Source organism: Thermobia domestica, chromosome 10 (genome assembly GCF_964235325.1).
Source record: "Thermobia domestica chromosome 10, izTheDome1.hap1.1, whole genome shotgun sequence".
Classification (NCBI taxonomy): Eukaryota; Metazoa; Arthropoda; class Insecta; order Zygentoma; family Lepismatidae; genus Thermobia; species Thermobia domestica.
The window spans coordinates 161,018,669-161,040,051 of NC_137463.1; the positions used below are offsets into that span (position 1 = coordinate 161,018,669).

The 21,383-nt window shown below is 35.3% G+C and overlaps 1 protein-coding gene across 1 annotated transcript in view; it reads left to right on the plus strand.

Moving 5' to 3' along the window:
• The window catches only part of LOC145662796 (hydroxyacyl-coenzyme A dehydrogenase, mitochondrial-like), a 35,127-nt gene extending 13,923 nt beyond the window's left edge, over positions 1–21,204 (plus strand). Inside the window, exons 2-7 of the mRNA XM_081728684.1 lie at positions 2,731–2,847; positions 4,566–4,724; positions 6,897–7,034; positions 8,526–8,688; positions 18,367–18,483; positions 20,645–21,204. Of these exons, the coding sequence (XP_081584810.1) occupies positions 2,731–2,847; positions 4,566–4,724; positions 6,897–7,034; positions 8,526–8,688; positions 18,367–18,483; positions 20,645–20,766 (816 nt within the window). The 3' untranslated portion in view covers positions 20,767–21,204. The remainder of the gene's footprint in view (positions 1–2,730; positions 2,848–4,565; positions 4,725–6,896; positions 7,035–8,525; positions 8,689–18,366; positions 18,484–20,644) is intronic.
• The last annotated feature ends 179 nt before the right edge of the window (positions 21,205–21,383 follow it).

Sequence of the window (21,383 nt, forward strand, 5' to 3'; positions counted from 1 at the left end):
TAAAAGCACGGGGCAACGCGAGGGGACGTCGTCCCCCACTTCGAGAAACTATCTGTGATGTCCCCCCGCTTTCTAAAAAAATATAATTGGCAAAGATAGGCACGGGGGAAGTTTTGACGTCATGCGTCCCCTACCTTTTCAGATATACTTTTACCTCTGGTTTTATTCTTTTATTTTTTCGTCGAAAAAATAACCATAAAAAGCAGTATTACGGTTTTTGATTTGTTTTCTTTTCTTTTCTTTCTTTTCTTTTCTTTTTCTTTTTTCTCTTTTTTTTTGATTTATAGTTGTTCTAGATTTTTCTTGCATTAATAAAATATAGAAATAAACTTACATCTGATACTAAATATATTTGAGCGAGCTTCTACCATTTGACTAAACCGGCATTTGTATTATCTCTTTCCATCGGCCTCTGTCTGCTGATTAGTCTGTCTGTTCTACAATAACTCTCGTAAAACCCTTCCGATTTTAATGAAACTCGATATAAGCCTTCTTTCAATTTTCCGAAATAACAATATTGATTAAAGTTTGGTGCAATCTGTCAAGAATAAGGAATTCACCTTTCGCCTATACAAGCAAAGCAATTTTGGGGTACTCAGTTTCGACACATTATTGTGTATACTTTCTTGAGCATGTAATCTTCAAGTTGAACATGAGCATGCATTCTTTGGTTGCGATTCAAATCGGTCTGATATAAGCTGGTAAAAGGAAGTAAGTTTCCTTATATAAACGAAGAAAATTTCTTGGTTGAAATTAACTCGATTTTGATGAAATATTGCTTATATTTTCTTTTAGGCTTTCCAATCTCCCCACTGCATGGAGTTAAAGTCCGTGGGGTTGAAATCAGTCAAGAGCAAGGTAGAGAATTAACCTGATTCTTGTAATAACAGACTTTTTCCGCGAAAATTTCTTAAAAAATTAAATCTCGCCAACTTTTATAAAACATAGTGAAATTAATAGAGGATAAAGGGACCAAAAATCTGCAATTGGAACAGAAATGGCTTTCGTTTCCTATACTGTGCACAGCATGACCAGTTATAGTTGTTTCTGTCTGAGAAAAATACTTTCCCCTTGAAGGAACAGGGTAAGGACATCGAGCATTCGCCCACAAGCCTGTTGACGTTTTTGCATGTCACTATCACTCAATTCGTTTATAAACGAAGATTTAAGTGCCTTTAACGGCAAATCCTTCGCTATATGTTTTTGTAATGTCGAGTATGGAACATCCAATTCCTGAGACAGCTTACGAATGGACTTTCTCGTGGCGAACATTCGACATATGCTGCAGCCTCTACACAAGTTTCCAGTCATGTCGGTGGTCGTCGTGAGCGGGGCTTATCTTTTATGCAACCGTTGCAAAGAGCTTTTTCCCCCACCGTAAAATTAATTGTTGGTTTTGGAAGGGAAGATTTCTGAAACCTTACAGTGAAATCATGCATAATGTCTCTCATTGAATTTCCTGTATGGGGTCGTTCGTGAGCCCAAGTGCTCGTTACAATCTGTTTCTTCATGGTGTAAGTGAACTCATCAGCCATGATTTAGATGTACATGAGCACCTGCAACAATAAGAAACAATTCATTAATACTTCTGTCGTACATGGAGTAACGGGACTTTGTGATCACTCTGTATAATAAGATGCTAGTCTCTCTTAACCTTTTAAAGGTTTGCGACATGAAGTTTGGTGTTTGGATGTTCGATTTTAAACAATTAGACACATGTTTTAGTATTTTTTATACCTGACTTAGACTGAAAGAAAAAACGGGTGAAGTTGGTTCAGTAAGATTCTTATTAAGGTGTTCGGATTTCTTGCAAGACTTCGAGTTCAGATACGTTCTATATGGAAGATGCAGAAGTAGAAACGCAAAATATTGACCACAATATCATATGGGGGTCATTTGCTAGTCATTAAAATCAGTGTTATCAAGACATGCTAAGGGAGGTTATCCTCCCATCCCAAAATTCTAGAATTGTAACCTCAAATTTTGAAAATAATGTAATTGATGAATATAGTCTTCTTCTAGACCTTTAGAATCCTCCCGAAATCGAGATTAGATAGGGCGCCCTTGTTGTGGTTTCCAAGGGAGGGGGGCAAACATAAGCGACGTTTCAAATATAGTTTCAAATTTTGCTGTAACTAATGTAAAAATTCTATTGGGCTTTTGATATTTCCAAGTACAATTTCCTCTTAGGGGGGGGTGAACGCCCCGTTTTGCCCCCCTGATGGGTGCCCTTGAGCACTGACTAAAATAAAACACATAAAGTAAAGGTGACAATTTTAAAAAATAAAAAGTAAAACTCGCTAATAATGTAAAATTTGTATTCGATAGCACGTCATTGTCACGAGATCTTTACGATTTTATTGGGAATTTTTAAAACGAGCGCAATTTTTTACAATTATTATTATTATTATTATTATTATTATTATTATTATTATTATTATTATTATTATTATTATTATTATTATTGCAATTTCGCACATGATCTTTATTGAGAAGGAATAGCATAAGCCGGGAGGCATGGGCGAGCGACTAAAAGCAAAAGCTGTAAGACCTGTCTGTCGTGGTTTGAATCTTCCTCATGGCATGGATCTCCTTTTATATCATCATTCATTTCTCATACTCTCCTTTAGCCTAAAGGATAAGTTCTAGAGCATAAAACTGAAAAATACAATATAATAAAAATAAATGAGAAAAGTTACATGATTACACTAGTACAATACTTTTTTACAGGTAGCAGCACAAACGGGACATGACGTAACACTTGTGGATGAGAACGATGCCGCCATCCAAAGAGCGAAGGCCGGTATCCAAGAAAGCTTGCAAAGAGTAGCAAAGAAACAGTTTAAGGTATGTAAGTGTACTTTACAATATCAGTATCCTTGCTTTCGGGTATGAATCCTCAAGATTCTAATAAATAAAGTTTTGAAATCTACCTGTTGATAATGTATGATATTTTTATTTTTGAAAAAACAATATTAACTGAGTTCAACAAAAGTGCTAAAGCCAAAAAAAAAAAAAAAAAAAAAAGCGCTATAAAGCACCAAATAATAAGATGCTTGAAACCAGAAAATAATTCTTTATTATTAAGCGAATCATTGACTTATAAAATTAGTAACTAATATAAAATTAGTTTGCATGGTAATTTTATTAGTTTGGCTTGGCACAAACTCGAAAGCAAAGTATTGAATTATATTTTGGTTTTAATCACTTTATTATTATTTGCTGTTTTATAGTGTTATTATTTTCTGCTGTTAAGTGCTTTTGTAGAAGTCGGTTAATATTGTTTCTTAAATATATATATATATATATATAATATTTAATTTTTCACTTTACAGGACGTTTTTGAAGTCGGGTTATTTTTCGTATAAGTTTATTTAAATTTTTCCATCGTTTCGCTACCTCAATAGTTTAGTTAGATACTTAAACTAAAGATAGGACAATGACTTCCTATAAAATGGGTCGTCCTACAAAACATGTGGAAACATATATATATAATAGCAATTGATCTACGCATTACGAAATTATACGAGAACATATACACGGTATTAACACTATTGGCTATTGAGGAGTTTCATAGTGTAACTACAAAGACACTCATCAGATCCTGAGGAAATTCGTGTTAAACGTGCGAGAATGTATACTCTTTTAAATTTAAAAAAGAATACGTCAAATTGGCACATCTATAATAAAGCTATGCGTGAACACATACAATGAAGTCGGTTAGTTTACGATATTAAGTTTACCCTGTCAGCAGTTGAAGAGGTTGATGATCTAGCTCCGAATGAAATTATGCAAAAGCGCAAATTTGAAACAAAAAGTAAATGAACAAAATTGGTACACCTGTGTTGAAGTTATGCATGATTATACATACAATGATGGTATGAACACTCTCATGTGTTAAAGTTGCATGGTCTATCTCTGAAGACTGTCAATACATCTTCATGAAATTTATATGAAACCACTGGGAAAGTATGGTCTTTCAAATAATAGAAAATCATCAAAATCGGCGCATGACTATAAACACAACGTATATACGAATCTAATTGAGAATCTCTTTCTTTTCTAAAGTCAGTTAAAAACAGAATGTAAATTCCCTGTTATTGAACTTAGGTATTTGTTTCCATTCAGATCTATCTTTACAGTACTCTAAAATATTTTGAAGCAATTTATAATAGAAATTTGATAGCATGTAATTTTTGAAGATGCAATATTAAAACCTCATTATATGTCTAAAAGTTGTTTTCATTCGTACATTAATTTTAATTGCCGTGAAGTGGTATTATGTTATCAGAAAGCTATGTCATACATATACGAAAAGAAATCAGATTTTTGGTAAAGTTATATCATCGTCCACAATGTTATTCGACGTGACAAGTTGAAATTACATTGAAACTGTTTAAAGTGTACTTCTAGGACACTATTATTTCCCATTACCACATAATATAAACTGTAAATGTGTTTAGATTAAGACTAAGAATAAAACTGTGATTTTATATAGTATTTCCTAAGAAAGTTGTACATAGTACTGGATACTCAGTATGTCATAATTGCTACTTTTGTTGCAGGATAAACCAAGTGATGGCACTCAATTTGTGAATGGAACATTAAGAAGAATTAAGATGTCGACAGATTTAAAAGATGCTGTCAAAAATGCTGATTTAGTTGTGGAAGCGATTATCGAGAATTTAGCTGAAAAACACAAAATGTTCGAAACTATTGACCCTGTAAGTACTTGTGGGCGTGAAAAGTTACTAGCTTTAATTTCTTTTATAAGTCGCAGAGAATGGTTCTAACTTTGTCATTGTCACTTCAGATATAAAGTCTTATTTAGTTACTTTTCTTTTCCATTCATATCAACGTCGAAGATTGAGCGCTAGTAGTTCTGTAATTCTATCTATGGTTATCTTGAATTATTGGTTAGTAAATCAAACTTTTATATTTACATAAACTTTGGTAGAAAGTAAAATGGATTACGCACTGGAAGTTGTAAGTTCCTCTGGTAGGTGTCAGCAGAGGAGGATGTTTGCTGGCATCTAATGGCAAGATGTGTAACCTCTACTACTTTTCTTTCCATAATAGAAAGTAAGCTATGGATATTTCATTTCATTTCATTTATTTGCCTGTTTCATTAGCTTAGAAAACACGAGAAATTCTCATGTAAGCATTACAGTTGTCAAAGAAATACAATATTGTATTTTTTGTACCAGAGGTATACATCATATTGTACCTACGTATCTTTCTAAAATACAAAACCATATAATAGAATATATCAAGAATATAAACATAACAATTTACATCGTAATTAGGTAACCGTTTGTACCATAACAGGCATGTATTCACGAGTAAGTATCTGTTACCAACTCTTCACTTAATGAATCATTTAAATATTCTTTAATGGTATAATAGCACTTTTCAGCAAGTAGATTAATTAACGTCTTACCAAGAATGAAAACATTGGTCATATTCTTCAAATACATAGGAAGTTTATTATACAACCGGACACAATCCATATACATGGTTTTACTTAGGCTATATTTGGCATATTTTTGATGAATCACAAATATGTCACTGCCTTGTATTGTATTATGGTTATGAACATATTTATTAAAGATAAAAAGGTGCCTGCTATTCACAGTAAAACGAATAGATTTATAAATGTGTAAGCTTGGAAGTGTTAAAATTTTTGCTTCTATGAAAACCTTTCTACATGTCATTTTTGTGGGTAATCCAAAAATTATTCTAATCGCTTTCTTTTGCAATCGGAAGTGCTTAAACTATTTTCACCAGTTCTTCAGTGTATTATGCCGAAACTAATTAATGAATTAAACTTGGCATAGTAAAAGCTAAGAAGTGTTTCTTTAGATTGTATTTTGAAATTTGTATAAGGCAAAATACACGCTACTTAGCTTCTTGTTTAAAGTGGAGATATGAACAGACCATGAAAGATCGTCACTTATGGTTACACCTAAAAGCTTTGTCATGCAAGAATATTGGAGTCAGTGAGAAGATCTTTTCATTCTAGGTGATATACGCTATTTTCCTGGAAAAATGAAAATGTAAGAGAATCGATTTATCATGATTTATAATTAACCTATTTGCTGTTAACCACTTTACTAATTTGTCCGTAAAAATGTCAGATTTCCTCTCCATTTCTTCTACTGATTTTCCTAATACAATCATACTGATGTCATCAGCATTTTGAATACATTTTGCTGGATACATATATTATAACAAGTCATTTATATATATCAGGAAGAGAATAGGACTCAAAATGGAACCTTGGGGAACACTTCTGATTACTGTTGATAAAGACGAACAAGTTGTTTGAACCCCATCTGCAGCTCATTTTGATATTTGTACCACTTGTTGCCTACTGGATAAATAAGAGACAAACCAGTTGTGAGCTACTCCTCTAATACCATAAACATACAACTTGTTTCAAAGAATAGCATGATCAGTTGTATCAAAAGCTTTGGATAGGTCGATGAATAAGCCAACAACGTACTTACTGTTTTTTTTTTAAAAATTCAAGATCTATATTGGGCATGTAATAAAACAAGGCTGTTTCAATACTTTTCTTATTTTGGAAGCTGTGGATAGCTACCATGAAGATGTTAAGATTCACTTCATTAACGAATAGGGTCGAGATAATAGCTCTAGTTATCTACAAGCGTATTGTAAATAAATAAATAAATCGCTTTCATTTAAGAGTTGTTGGGTGGAATAATGTATTGACATTACAATATTACAACTCACTTGCGTGATCTTAATAACTTCTCTTGGACGTGCTTTGAATTTCAATCAAATTCACAAGGCTTAATGGGATCTTATGAATATATTAAAATTTACACTGCATATATTCTTACTGGTCATGGTTTTTAATCCGATCGTTACAGGTGGCACCGCAGCACACAATTTTCGCATCCAATACTTCGTCGTTATCGATTAGAGACATTGGAAGTGTAACGAAGCGGCTGGATAGATTTGGCGGACTTCATTTTTTCAACCCAGTTCCCGTTATGAAGCTTCTTGAGGTTTGTATATCATGGGTCACTCAATCCAAATTTATCAGAATAATTCATATTTATTTAATACAAAATTTATATTATCTCCAACGATTAACTCTTTTTATAGAAATCATTAGTAGCTTCGCAAAAGCGTGAGAATTCATTTAGAACTCACAAAAGAAACTTAATGTCATTAACGTCTCATACCAGTAAGCCCACGTACCTTAAATGAGTTATTAATGAAATAACATACAAAGTTAAACGAGGTAAACTTCATAAATTGATAAGTAATCAAAATTTGTAAAATGTAATTTCCACTTGTGAGTTTGTAATATATGATTTTATATCTTGGTCAGGTAATAATGAACTAATCAAAAATAACTCTTGTATACATTTCATAAATCATACATTTCTTTAAGTCAATACTACAAGAATATACATTAAAAGCTTGAGAGGACATTAGCTATACACTTCCTCTGTATATAGAGAAACAATAGATCTGTACGCAAAATAGGTTACAAATGAACAGCGCGTCATATATTACAAAAAAAATTGAGCATCATTCCTGAGAAATAATTACTTTAAACTCTTTAGTCTTATAGCAGCTAAAGTCTGCCTTGTACAGTTCTTCATTTCTTAATTATATATATTAGTTTATGTGTCAATATTTCAAGAAATAATGGTTCATAGCAGTGAGATGAGAACTGATGGAATATGATAGCACCCGTTACACCAATATAATTCTATATGCATTCTTTAAGAGTGGATACCTAGCTGAACGCCCTGAACGGTTTGTAACTCCCAAGGAGTTCGCGTTCTATCTTGATGGTGCGAACGTTTGTGATCACTGTGGCGCGTCATTTTTCATTCGGTGTTCATAGTGCAAGTTAATGATTTGTTTTGAACGCTTCCTGAATGTCGACGATGTCCATTTTGTGAAGTGTAATACATATATCCCATAGAAGGTTGATCTCTGCACCTCCCGGATACGTATTTTCTGTCGCCCTCCTGATGCACATGGTGAGTCATTAGCAGCTAATATTTTTCCTGTCATCATCGTTCACACTACACTTTCACATGAACCTTACTAGAGATTGCACTTCCGGTCTCGCACTCAAGGGGTTCCTTGTCAGTCATTCCAAAGGATGAGGATTTTTCTTAAAATTTATCTTCACTCACTTCCTTGTCCTCATTTCCTTGTCACTCATTCTCTTCTTGCCCTCACAATGTATTTGATGGTGGATATACTTATAGTAATTGCCATCCAGTCGAAGTTGGAGTGAAGTAACCAGAACATCATTGCAAGGATATTGGCTGAGAAGTAATCTCTGCACAAAAAATTCTTTTTTCACGGACTTTCCTATTTATTTTTGAATCTTAAAACTGCACAAATAATTGTAATTCATGTTCAACTCTTGAGCCAAATCCCGTTTTTGAACACCGTTCAATGGAAATGATCTTTTTAAAATCTGTAACCGACAATATATAATTGTACTTACTTTTTTCCACATATTACAGGTTATACGCACTCCTGAGACATCAGAGGAAACCTATCAGAGGATGATGGAGTGGGGCAATGCCATTGGAAAAACCACAATTACATGCAAGGATACTCCTGGTTTCGTTGTAAATAGACTTCTCATTCCATATTCGTCCGAAGCATTCCGACTTGTGGAAAGAGGTATAGCAATTATTTCATGAAGTTAATTTTACAAATAGTATAGTAAAAAACTATACGACTTCCTAGAGTTAAAAGTCCAAAAAGTGAGCCTGGATCATTTCCAGTTCTCATAAGCATGTCCAAAGGGAAATTCATTTTTCTGTATTTTGTGAAAAACAGTAATGTGTATAGTTCAGAGGTCACTGAGTCATATAAACTTCACAATGAACGACCCTACTCTCCACCTCTTACCCTTCCCCCCAAAAAACGGAGAAAAACATTGCAGATGAACGAAGCTTGTAGAATTGTACATCACCAGAGGTATTGTAGTTATGGCTTCCAATCGTATTACGAAACACCTCGTTTCTACTGATACTTATCAATTTGATGGAAACATGGAAACATCTGAAGAAAGTACAACTCACAAGATTAATATGGCTTAGATCACCTTTCGCTTTCAGAACAGCTCTGCTGTGACATGGAATGGAGTCACAGAGATCGTGGACAGTAGCAAGTAAAATATCACACCATTCTACACGTGTAATGCATCACTCAGTTCCGTAAGAAAATATGGTGCAGGATTCATGTCTTCAAAACGGAACTAGATATTCCGGGGACAGGCTGAGCTAGGGGAGGTGTTCAGCTTCATCTTAAAGTTCCTCAAACGACCCTGTAACAGCTCCATCTATGAGAATAAGCGCATTATCCTAGCATATGGTTCAATTGTTCGGAAACAACATCCAAACTATAGGATTCACATGATTCCATAAAGTGGCTACGTAATTGCGGGCAATGACAAGGTTGGTAAGCGTCAACACGGGATCCACTGAAACCCAGGATAATGCGGCTCACAGCAACACAGAGCCACCATATTTCACAGTTGGACGGAAACATTGCGAATCACATAATTCTTTGGACGTTCCCTACATAAACACGATACATGGTTTGAAATTAGGTGAACGATGACTCATTCGAATATATAAGATGTTTGCAGTCATCAGTGGTCCATGTGTTATGTTCATGGTGTGCGTGGCATCATTCTATAGTGTTATGATTCCTTACCGACGGATTTTGCCTTAGGTGGTGCGGGGCCTAGGTTTACAACTAACTTGCACCAAGGTCTGTAGAACCTATATATATATATATATATATATATATATATATATATATATATATATATATATATATATATATATATATAGATATAGATATGTAGATAGATATAGATATAGATAGATACAAGGATCAGTCAAAAAGTTAGTTGCCTTGCTTAACAATATAAAACAGGATAGGCATTTTACAATAACTTTATTTGTATCATAAAGTTCCATTCACAATTTACTTTTCAACATAATTACCTCCGCTATTTAAGCATTCGTCGAGGCGTGGTACAATTTTTTCTATGTATTCTGCAAAGAAATCCTGTCCAATGCTCGATAAACATTATTGGGCAGCAGCTTTCACCTCGTCATCCGAGTCTTATCGTCACTTTGAAAGTTCGTCTTTCATGAGACCAAATACATGGAAGTAACACGGTGAAAGGCCTGGGTTATAAGGAGGGTTGTTACACACTTTTTCACCTAAACTTTGTCAGAAGTTCGCACGTTTGTTGTGCTGTATGCGGTCTTGCACTATCATGCAAGAACACAATGCCTATGGACAGTTTACCTGGCCGTCGATTTTTAAGTGCTTTGCTCAATCGTTCTAGTGTTTCACAATAAGAAGATGCATTAATTGTAACATCCTTCGACATGAACTCTATATGCACCAAACTTTGTCTGTCGAAGAACAGTGTCATCATCACCTTTCCCGCAGACGAAACAGTTTGATACTTTTTTCGAGTCGAGGAAGTGGAATGTTTCCATTCGAAGGAGCTGCATTTTGTTTTAGGTGAGAAATGGTGAATCCAAGTCTCATCTCCGGTCACAACTTTGTCTCCCCCCCCCCTAAAAAAAACTCTCATTTCCTTCCTTTTGGTAACGTTGCAGAAAGTCAAACGCACTTGCAAAACGATTTCCTTTATGTTCCGCAGTCAATAGATGAGGCACCCATTGTGCACAAACTTTATGAAATTTCAGCTGATCAGCAATAATATTATGCACACTACCATGAGATTTACCCAGTTAATTTTTAATTTCGCCTATTGTTATGCTTCTGTTTGCAAGAATGCATTCATTCACGAGACCAGCGATTTCCGGATTTGTCACAGTTGATGATCTGACCCTCGCGCTCAGCATGGTCAATATCTGTACGTCCGTTTTCAAACATGTTGAACTACTTCGCGATAGCTTGACGTGACATTGCATTTTCACCATATACTTCATACAACTGCCGATAAATTTCAGCGCAGTTACACATTTTCACCCATAAAGAACGGAGAATTTGGACGCCATTTGCAACTATCGAGACATGTTTACGACTGATTATTAAAACACCTCCACTTGCCTCGTAGAAGCCGCTGCGTCACACGATACAGCTACATGTCTGCAGTGTTGCTACAGTTTCATCCAAATAGTCTTTGACTGAAAACATTTAAGAAGGAGTGCAACTAACTTTCTGACTGACCCACGTAAATATATATATATATATATATATATATATATATATATATATATATATATATATATATATATATATATATATATATATATATATATATATATATAGATAGATAGATAGATAGATAGATAGATAGATAGATAGATAGATAGATTGAACTCTTCCTTCTCGTCTAGTTTTTATACCCATTTCCCTTTATAACGTTTTTCCATCTGTAAAATGTTCTGGTGAAAACGCTCACCCTGTTCATTGCTTATAGCAGCTAATTTTTTAGAGAAATAACTCAAATGAAAATGCAGACAGTGAATGAATTTTAAAATACATATTTCACCCTTGTGCCTCGCAATTGTTCAATGGTATTTCATAGTTATCATCTCTTACAAGTGAACCTATCGATGTCGAAATCTAGTTTCTTGACCAAACTTTTCTGAGAAGTGTGGAATATCAAGAAACAACCGTAAGCAAAATTTAAAGTGCTTCTGTCCATAAAGACGGCCGCAGTGGCCAAAATTCTGATTGATCAGAATAAGCAATAACAAAATGTTTCAAGTTTGATAATTTCATTTTATTTGTAAAACGATTAAAGAGATGTAAAACGAAAAAAACATTAACCTACACCGGGTGGAAGTAGACATCTATTTGAGGGTATGCTTATGGCCGCCATCTTGTATCTCGCTCGATTTTTTAAAATAGGATAGGTATCATGTAATATATCGAATTGGGCTAGAATTTAGGAGAAATAGAATGGTGAAGTCTGTTTACATAAGTTTATATTTGTAAGAAATAATGAAATGCACATTGATATGAATTCATTGGTTCAAAGATTTTTTCATAGCTGTATCTTTTTGAAAAGTCAGTCAGGAAAACCTAATGTACGATAGTGAGAACATCGTAGGTAGTTACTTATGAAATGTATAATCAACTTGAAATCGTTATCGACTGCAGACAAAATTAAATGATGATGAGACGATCACAAACCTTAAGGAACTAATGGAAGATGGGCGTCATATTTTCCATTGGATTATTCGAGTTAGAAGACAAACCGTCATAAGCAGCCACCTACTTACTCAGTACGCACTAGTATACATTCGGTTTTCCTGACTTGACTTTTTAAAAAAATACATCCACGGGATTTTTCGCAGGAGAGGGCAAAGGTTGTACTCTGGTTTTGCATTTTTAATATAGCTATAATAAGAGAAAGAAGTCGCACTATGGCTGATTTATATGATATCATCTCGGTATTCACGGTAGTATCACATGGCATAATCAGTAAGAACGCCACGAACATTTGCTTAGTAAGGTGTTCAAAATAAAACGGTGTGAATCCAGGGAAATGATATACATTTTTACACAAACTCACCGAAACAACATTTTTACGCCCAGCGGTGTGTGTAAGGAAATTTGGAAAAGTATTAGGGGTGTTGAGAGTATGTAGAATACTCCCCGGACATAATATTTTTACAACAAAAATTAAAAACGTAAAAAAAAAAAAAAAAAAGAAAAGAAACTACTGCAGCACTAAATTCCGAGAATATTTACCTATGTCCGGAAACAATACGAGCTGTTCATTTACTTGTTAGGGAGAGTCCATACCCTCCCTTGTTTAGTCCATGGATGTACCTGTAGTTGTTGCGTGTACTTGACAACCGAAGGTAGCAGAGTCATCCTAACGATACCATAGCCACTTGATCGGGAGCCCCACGAGCTGTATTAATTACATGTATTAGGAGCAAAATTTAGTCATAGACCACAACACACTTAATATGCTCTGTGCTCTGATATGCTGTTGAAACGGCACTGGAAAATAGATTAGATTGAAGAGTAGAGTAGACGGCACTTGCGTGCAGGGCCTCCTTAGGCGCGGGGACCGATTGGAAGCAATCGGTCCAATCGGCTTAAGGCCAGCCCTGAAAACCCGACCCTGTATGTCCATGTCTTGTAACTCGCAGTGGACTGATTGTCGACACAGACTGTGGGAAATGCTGCTTGAGTTTCTTGGTCAGTTGCATGGCAGTCGCACGACGTTTCTGGGTGACAATCCACTTTAATGCGTAGCGGGACCTGTCACTGAGAGCTTTTCGATCATTATTCCTCTTCGCCGATGTGGTTTTGTCATTAGTCTGTAGACTGTCATTATCTCGAAACTGACAGTCGCGAAACACCCAACATTCTTTACCAATTTGGCCATATTCGCACCAACAATTTGCAATCTTTGGAAATCAAAGAAGTCACCTATTTTACGCTATCATGGGCTGCTCAGTTCACCTTACGCTGCCATTTTACAGTTCCTCACGTAGTACGGGGATTGCCCTAACACACTACTACCAATAGTCCGAGACTACGGTCGCCGCCTGACTGTTATCAACCCTGACATCTGATGTGTTTCCAACTTGAGGTGTTTCCATTAAAACTGATAAATATCTGTATACGCAAATAGTCTTTTTAGAATAGGTCCGAATCCTGATTATGAAAAGGATTTACTTTTTGTAAATATTTTGCACATATATACTTGTAAGATCATTGAAAACTGTCACCATATTTATAATTTATTAGTTTAGAACATACTTTATCTAATCCAAATTACGGCCTATATTATCTGCCTTACATGCGTGGAAAAAAGTAGATGAAGTGATGTCCAGCTTGTAAATAAGTCCTCCAGTATTTCGTGGAAATTTATTCAAAAGAAAATAAACTTTGCCAAAAAAAAAAAACAGTAAAAAATATCACGCGATTCAGTATCCTTTTATTATAGGCAACCAACATTCCACTGATATTGTACAGGTTGCATAGAAGCTAGGAAATGCTATAGCTTTTAAACATGATATGGATAACCACCGTTAACGTGACTGCTATCCGTGGATTATATTAACGAATTGTCTCCAGTAACGAACTCAACCAAGACGATTTTAATACCAACGAAATAATAATATTTGTATTTTTACAGTATTGTAATTGTTTATGTATTCCAAGTTGGAGTACACAAAAAGTACCTATAGGCCCTAATTATAATTTAAAACAGTCGACATAGAATTTGCACCTGGAAATTTTGAATTTTTGAGAGAAGCCCGATGCACTTCAGCTTTGCGATCTATTACAACACAATACTAACGCAAAATAATTAAAATAAAATGAAAATTTAAAAGAAAAAAACAATAATAAGGCATGATACGTTGAGGCGCTCATCGCTCAAGAAATGTATTATAACGATCACACTACACAGAATCAAACGTTGCCTTAATGTACTTCTTACTCTGCAGATGCTAAACTCCTGTCCCCGTATCACCTGAACTCGCCCCCCTCACTTGCTTACGCGGGCACTATATGAAAGAATTGCGCTGCAAGTAAGCATGAATCAATGATAGGGCGCTGTCTACTTCTTGAGGTGGTCGAAGTACGGTTCATAGAAATACTACTTTAGAACAATAGCGAAACGATAGTCACATAATAAGATAAATTAACACTATGCAAATACTCAGAAATGCAATTGTCTTATTGTATAAAAATAAGGAAAGTATGATGTTTGCTTTTCTTTTTTCCTATAATTTTTTCAAGCTATTTTTGAACCGAACGAGATTTGAGGCTGTCTCCTCTGGAGAAATTGTCGTGAAAGAGCTATCTCTTCTCGAAATATATCTGTTTGGATTAAAAGAGGCGTCTCGTATCGTCTTGTGAACGGCAGTAATAATATATGTCCTCTCAAATGAAAAGCTTACCAACGTCACTGCTCATAGGGAAAGAACAACTTGTACCCAATACTTGTTGATGAAGTTAGGGTAGATCAAAAAGCACTCAAACCGTAATTACAATTATGTAGCGACGGTATACAGCAGAAGTGGATATTATATGAAAATTTCATGTTCCTGTGATGTCCGGTCCAAATGTACAGTGGGCAATTTATTCTTGATTACCGGTACCTTACGAAGAAATAAAGTGGTTTCGAATCTTGAAGCTTTCGTATCATAATTTAATGCCAGGGATTATTTGCTCATAAATTTTAACATTATGATGCACATTACTATTATTAATATAATATTAATAAATCCAAAATTTGTTACTTGGATATTTTTATAAATATCAAAACTATCGCGTCTCCTCGTTATCCTACATTTTTTGTTTTTTCTGTATATCGGAAACTAAAAAGTAATCTAAACTCCTTTTAATTTGAACTACTCTCATGGAAGGTTATTGAAATCCATATGATGCTCATTCAATGGGTGATTCGTGGACGGCACACTAGCCTTCACGCAACATTACTTTCCTCATTGTAGATCGAAATTATCAATACGCACATGGGCATCAACTGATAGGGATGCGCACGAGACAAGATTTGTGGCTGTCTCGTCTCGAAAATGTGCTGTAAAAGTGATGTCTCGACTCAAAAAATGTATATTTTTCTATTGAAAGAGCCGTGTCTAGACTCGAATTTTGTCAGGAAAATCCTATCTCGACTCATCTCGTGCGCATCCCTATATAACCAGGTGAAATTAAATTATTTGCATTGTTGACCCAGGGACTGCCAGCGTTAGAGTACGTAAGGGGAGTGGAGAATGAGTAGTGACAGGTAGATTTCTTACAGGCCGGTAGCCAGCCCAAAAATGTAGGGAGAAAGGCTGAAGTTAGGGGGGCAAGCCTACCGTGAAAATTTTAGGGGAGCCAGCAAAAATTTAGGGGGCCGGCCCCCCTAGACCCTCCGTGGATACGAGCCTGATTTCTTACAGAGTACAGTAATTAAAACGGTCTGTCTTAGGTGTGCTTCCTGTACTACACGGAGGAAAAAGTACGCTAAAAACGTTTATTAAGCGGCTTCTCCAGGATGTGGCAACATACTCTATAATGATGTACCAAACATGCCGTACTAAGTTTCCTACTTATTCAAGAAGTTACAAAGTAAGTAACATCCAGAATACGTAGGGAACATATCATATCCGTGACAATCTGCAAACATTATAGAACAGACTGGAAATATTAAAGTATCCAGACATGAGAATGAAATGTTCTTGACAAAGCACCCGACAAATTACATCTTGCATCCACTATTATTTAGCATAATGATTATTTTGTCGCTTACAATTATTCGTATTCATTTTGTAAATATCTTATAATTCTTCTAATTTAAAATCAATGATAGAGTTTTGATTCTATTCCTGAGAAAGAAGTCTTTGCTCTAGTCTACCCTATATCGTTTCGATCGTACATAGCCCATGGATATAACTCGCACTGACATAGAATCGATAAGAGTTTATAATTGATAAACAGCACAGATTAAACAGGCATTTTTGGGGGGAGGGGGTGATACACATGATTAAAACGTAAATAATTTCAGGGCAGAAGCGTAGGGCCGGAACAACATATGACTGAAACGTCGTAGACCGATACCGGCGTAAGATCGAAACAGGTTTTTGAGCTGAAGTTAGGATCATATGCCACTTGAAAAGCTTTAGATCCTTCGACGTTTCGGTCCTACGCCGCATTCCCCAGTATCAGTAGACTATTCTACACTGTCTCCTCTAGATAGTTACGAAATAACGTTGGTGAGAGGCAGTTGAACTTCCCTTCCAGTCACTCCCTCGTCTGTCACTTCTCCTACTCTAACATGTATTGTGTAGTATGAGTTTAAATTCCTTGAAGAAAATCAGTGTACGATCCATCTACACCAATCCAACCTTTTTAACTCATATTAGTGATTCCTACTTTACCCGATCGAAAACCATTTGTAGATGAATAAATACAACATATGCCTCCTTCCCATTTTCTGTAAACCTTTCAACGATTGTTTTAATAGCCAGTTTCGTAGTTTTTGCTTTCACTCTTCCTTAACCCAAGCAGTTTCTCGTCAACTCGATCACTTGTTTTTTCATATAACCTTCTACTCAGCATTTGAAGCATTATTTTTAGGTGGAAACGAAATGAGATCCACGACGATATTACATTGAAGGAAAATGGGGCAAAACGCATTTTGAATATCATTGAGTGTCACATTCGTAGCAATACGAACATGTATGATACTGTATTTGCCTGCAGTAGTATATGTTCCACCACGATGTAACACAGTAGCAGAATATTAAGCGGTGTTGCAGAATGTAATTCCGGTTTAGCACAAACATTATCTGTAACTCTAGAGGAGTACTTCCGCAAATCATATGGAAGGGTTTAAGAGGCCACTGTACACGTATAATGCATTGCTCCTACGATGATACCACGTTTTCAGAACTCATCCGGTCAATGCTGTTTACTTGATTGTTTCAAGTAATATATGCACTTAGAAAACGTATACTCTTTGTGTTTCTCTAAGGAGAGAATATGACTCTCTTAGAATATTAGCTTAAGGTCACGTTGTTTTACAATTTAAGCTTGATTTTCTGTACAATGGGCGGCAAACTATAAACCAAAGTCAATGTGATACATCAAATCACCATACTTTCATACAATAATATTTGTGAAGTTATCCAATGATATTCACACTATTCTGTGATATGCTATACTGGTGGCAGGATCCCTTATCAGCTTCTCTGCAGTACAATGTCAGTTATTGGACAGTTATTGACAATAATGGTTATTTCCAGCCGTTATATAATGAGTGGTCGTCCTAGACTTAAGCATTGGGTGTTTCAACATTGCGAGAAGTTCAAACATTACACTTCATAGAGGCTAAAATACAGGATTAAGCTTCTCTTACGTCATTTAATGACCAATCGTCGTTGAAAGGCGTCAAGATATGTTCCACGAACCACGTTCCTTTCAAAGACACTGCATTCATTACACATAGTATTTGACGTTATTCTCGTGCAGCCTTTCGACCAACCTTCTGCACTCCTGGTACAAATTTTCCTGTCGCTTCTAACATCATCATGTCCCCATTTGAATGGACAGCGACAAGAACTACCTATAACGTATTAACTTATGGTGGTGGTGGAAATATATAATTATAATATATATTATCAGTGGCAAAGATGTGCATTCTTCCTGTAGTCTCACCCCATCTTTCGTCTTGAGATTTCATTACACACCTGAAATTTATTTCTTTGATACCTCTCTCACTGTTGCGGAATCCACGGATGTATATATCTCCCTAGGGTTGTATATATAGAATATACCTTCTGCGCATGGATAGTGTATAACGTTTTTCATTCATTCGTGCAGGTGATGCGACGTATCAAGATGTTGACATAGCTATGAAACTTGGAGCAGGATATCCAATGGGACCTTTCGAGTTGGCTGATTACACAGGCCTAGACACGAATTTATTTATTATCGAAGGTATGTTATCTATGTATTTTGAACTTGTAATATTTTAGTAACATTTATTTACATAGTCTTTATATCTTAAAGTTTTATTCTGAGATGCTTTGAATTTAGAGCAACACGAGGCACTAAGATCGTGAATATCATTTGACTAATAATCTGAATTTTCATCGCCATTGCCAGTAAATTTTCACGGTATATATAATGAATATAATGTTATCCTCTTCTCCAGTTTCTTGCTTTATAAATCTTCATCTGCTTCCTTTCTACTTTTTGAATTTAGCCAATTACGGATCAAGAATTTAAAAATGAGGTAGATAGCATCTATAAAATGCTATGAAATGAAGCACCTAGATAATAACTATTCCTAGGTATTTTGGTATAGAGCAGGGAAAAGAGTGGTCACTTTTGACGTAATAAGTATTGAGAACTCAAATTTCTTTACTGTATGATAGATCTCGGAAACAACTATTATTTCATTTAATAACAATTTATAAAATTTGCGTATTGTTATTGAATTAATTACAAAAAATAATAAATAAGAAGTATAATGAAGATTCCTCCATAGGAAAGTATAATTATTGGTGAAAATAAAATAATTCATAAAATGTTACACTGTTCTTAAGCCAAAGATTAAAATGATATAGTAATTACTGTATTTCTATGGTGGTTTCATATACTGTACAAATATTTTGAGTTATATGATCAAATTATATGTGTAGGGAAAAATATAATAAACTTGGAAGTATTGGATTTCGAAAATAATCATATTTATTTTTATACTCTGCTTTTGACATCTGACAATACAGTACAGCTAAATTGGAGAAAACATTTCATGAACATAATAAAAGCAATTCAATTTCTATCCATTTTTGAACAGTTTCTTTCATTAATTTTGTATTAGAATATAATTGTTAACACTTCCTTGACCATATAAATTTCCATGTATTTTCCTCTTGAGGAATTTTCTGTCTTGACTGGACAATTTGATGAAGCCTTTTGAACGTCAGACTGGAGGCATTGCCATTCCATCGGCACCATAAACTCTTGAGGGTAGAATGAGCGCGTGAACATTGTTACTCTTGAACTGAGTATTAGACGATCGATGGTTTATGGACTAGTAGTGCTTCATTCTGTCTTACAGTATTAGCATTCCTGGATTCACCTGCCAGCTTGGATTATCAAACGTCGTAACAGCCAAACGGCAGGTGTGATAGCGTGGAGTACATTGGATACAAAATGCGTTCGTGGCTGCTACTCATTAAGGGTAACTTCATCAGTGATCGCTACACCAGGAAGTTCTAGTGGTTGTGAAAATACCACCTGTCTTCAGACATCTTGGAATGACGTATTTTAACAGGAGAATGCCACGGGCTGTGCGACCCTTGTTTGAGGAACGACGGGTACTCCTACTTCCTGGTCTGCACGGTCGCCCATCAAACAAGTGTGAGATGATTAGTCAGTAACTCGTTCGCCACGGTTCCCTAACAGACAGTGGACTCGCATGGAAGCAGCGACGATGAAGATTTTTAACCCAGACTTGAATCCAGTGCCTCTTTATTTACTACAATGACATGCAGAGACTGATTGCAGCACAACGATGCTTCACATCATGTGATTTAGTAAAGTTAGAGATGTTAGACAACTCTTAGATTGTAATTATCGTGAGCATAGGCGGGGTTAGGAATTGTTTGCTGGGGGGGGGGGGCACGGTAAATACAAATGAGAATTGAATGATCTTATAAGTGGCATATTTATTATTTTGTTAAAAACTTGGGGGCAATGCCCCCCATACCTCATGTCTCCCATAGCTTCGCCCATGGTCGTGAGGAGAATCTGTGGTTTAAATGTCATGCATTTCTATGAGTTCTTGGTGCTGTAGTTTCCATAAATAGGTGCTGTAGGACAGAATATACGCATGAGCGAACATGGGCATGGCCTTGCTCGGAAAATTTAATCGAACCAGATATTATCCGAGACAATAATTATTTTCTATTATTATTTATAAATTATATATTTTTAACAGTTTCTCATTCATGTTCGGTTCGAATCAGCTGATTTTCTCTAAAGCTAAAAAATAAGTTTGCTTATTTGATAGTCTTTTCTCTTTCAAAATAAACAATAGATTAGAGTATAATTATCATTTCCGAATTGTAAACAGTTCAATTTCTTCTAGGATGGCACAAGAAGTATCCAGATGACCCAATGTTCAAGCCTAGTGAATTATTGAGGAAAATGGTGGCTGAAGGAAAACTTGGTAGGAAGTCTGGTGAAGGATTTTATAAATACAAGAAATAATAAAGAAAAAAACTAGTACATTATATCTGTGAATACTTCAAATTTAAAATAAATAGATGAAATTCGATAATCGATGTAAAGTGTAAAACCTTTAGGATTGACTATTAAAATGAAGTGCGAGATTGTGATTACAGTCATTAATTTATACGAACTTTCCATTTCGTATTCTTGTACTGTGAATGCAATAAAATCATTTCATAATAAATCGAAATATTGTTATGAATTAACTCTGTTTATTTTCAAAGAAATTTATGGTTGTGAAAAGGTAAATGCAAAGAAATGAGTGTGTGATTTGCACTTATATTGTGAACTATGAATTCTTCAACAGTGTTATGTACATACGATTAGCTATACGTGCTATAAATAAATATATTGAGTTATTTTTGTTATGGTAGTTGAGAATGTATCAAAAATAAAATATAAAATATTTGAAGACTATTGGCAGCCAATGAGTTTTTGCAGTGCCTTCTACCTTAACACCATTATGGACTTCTGAGCATATTAGTGTGCTGGGAGCCCTACGACTAAATTTTACACGTCATACATGTAATTCTGTTCGTGGGGACACATGCGTTCATGCAGGCACGTAGCCAAGGGGGAAGGTCCGGACCCTCCCT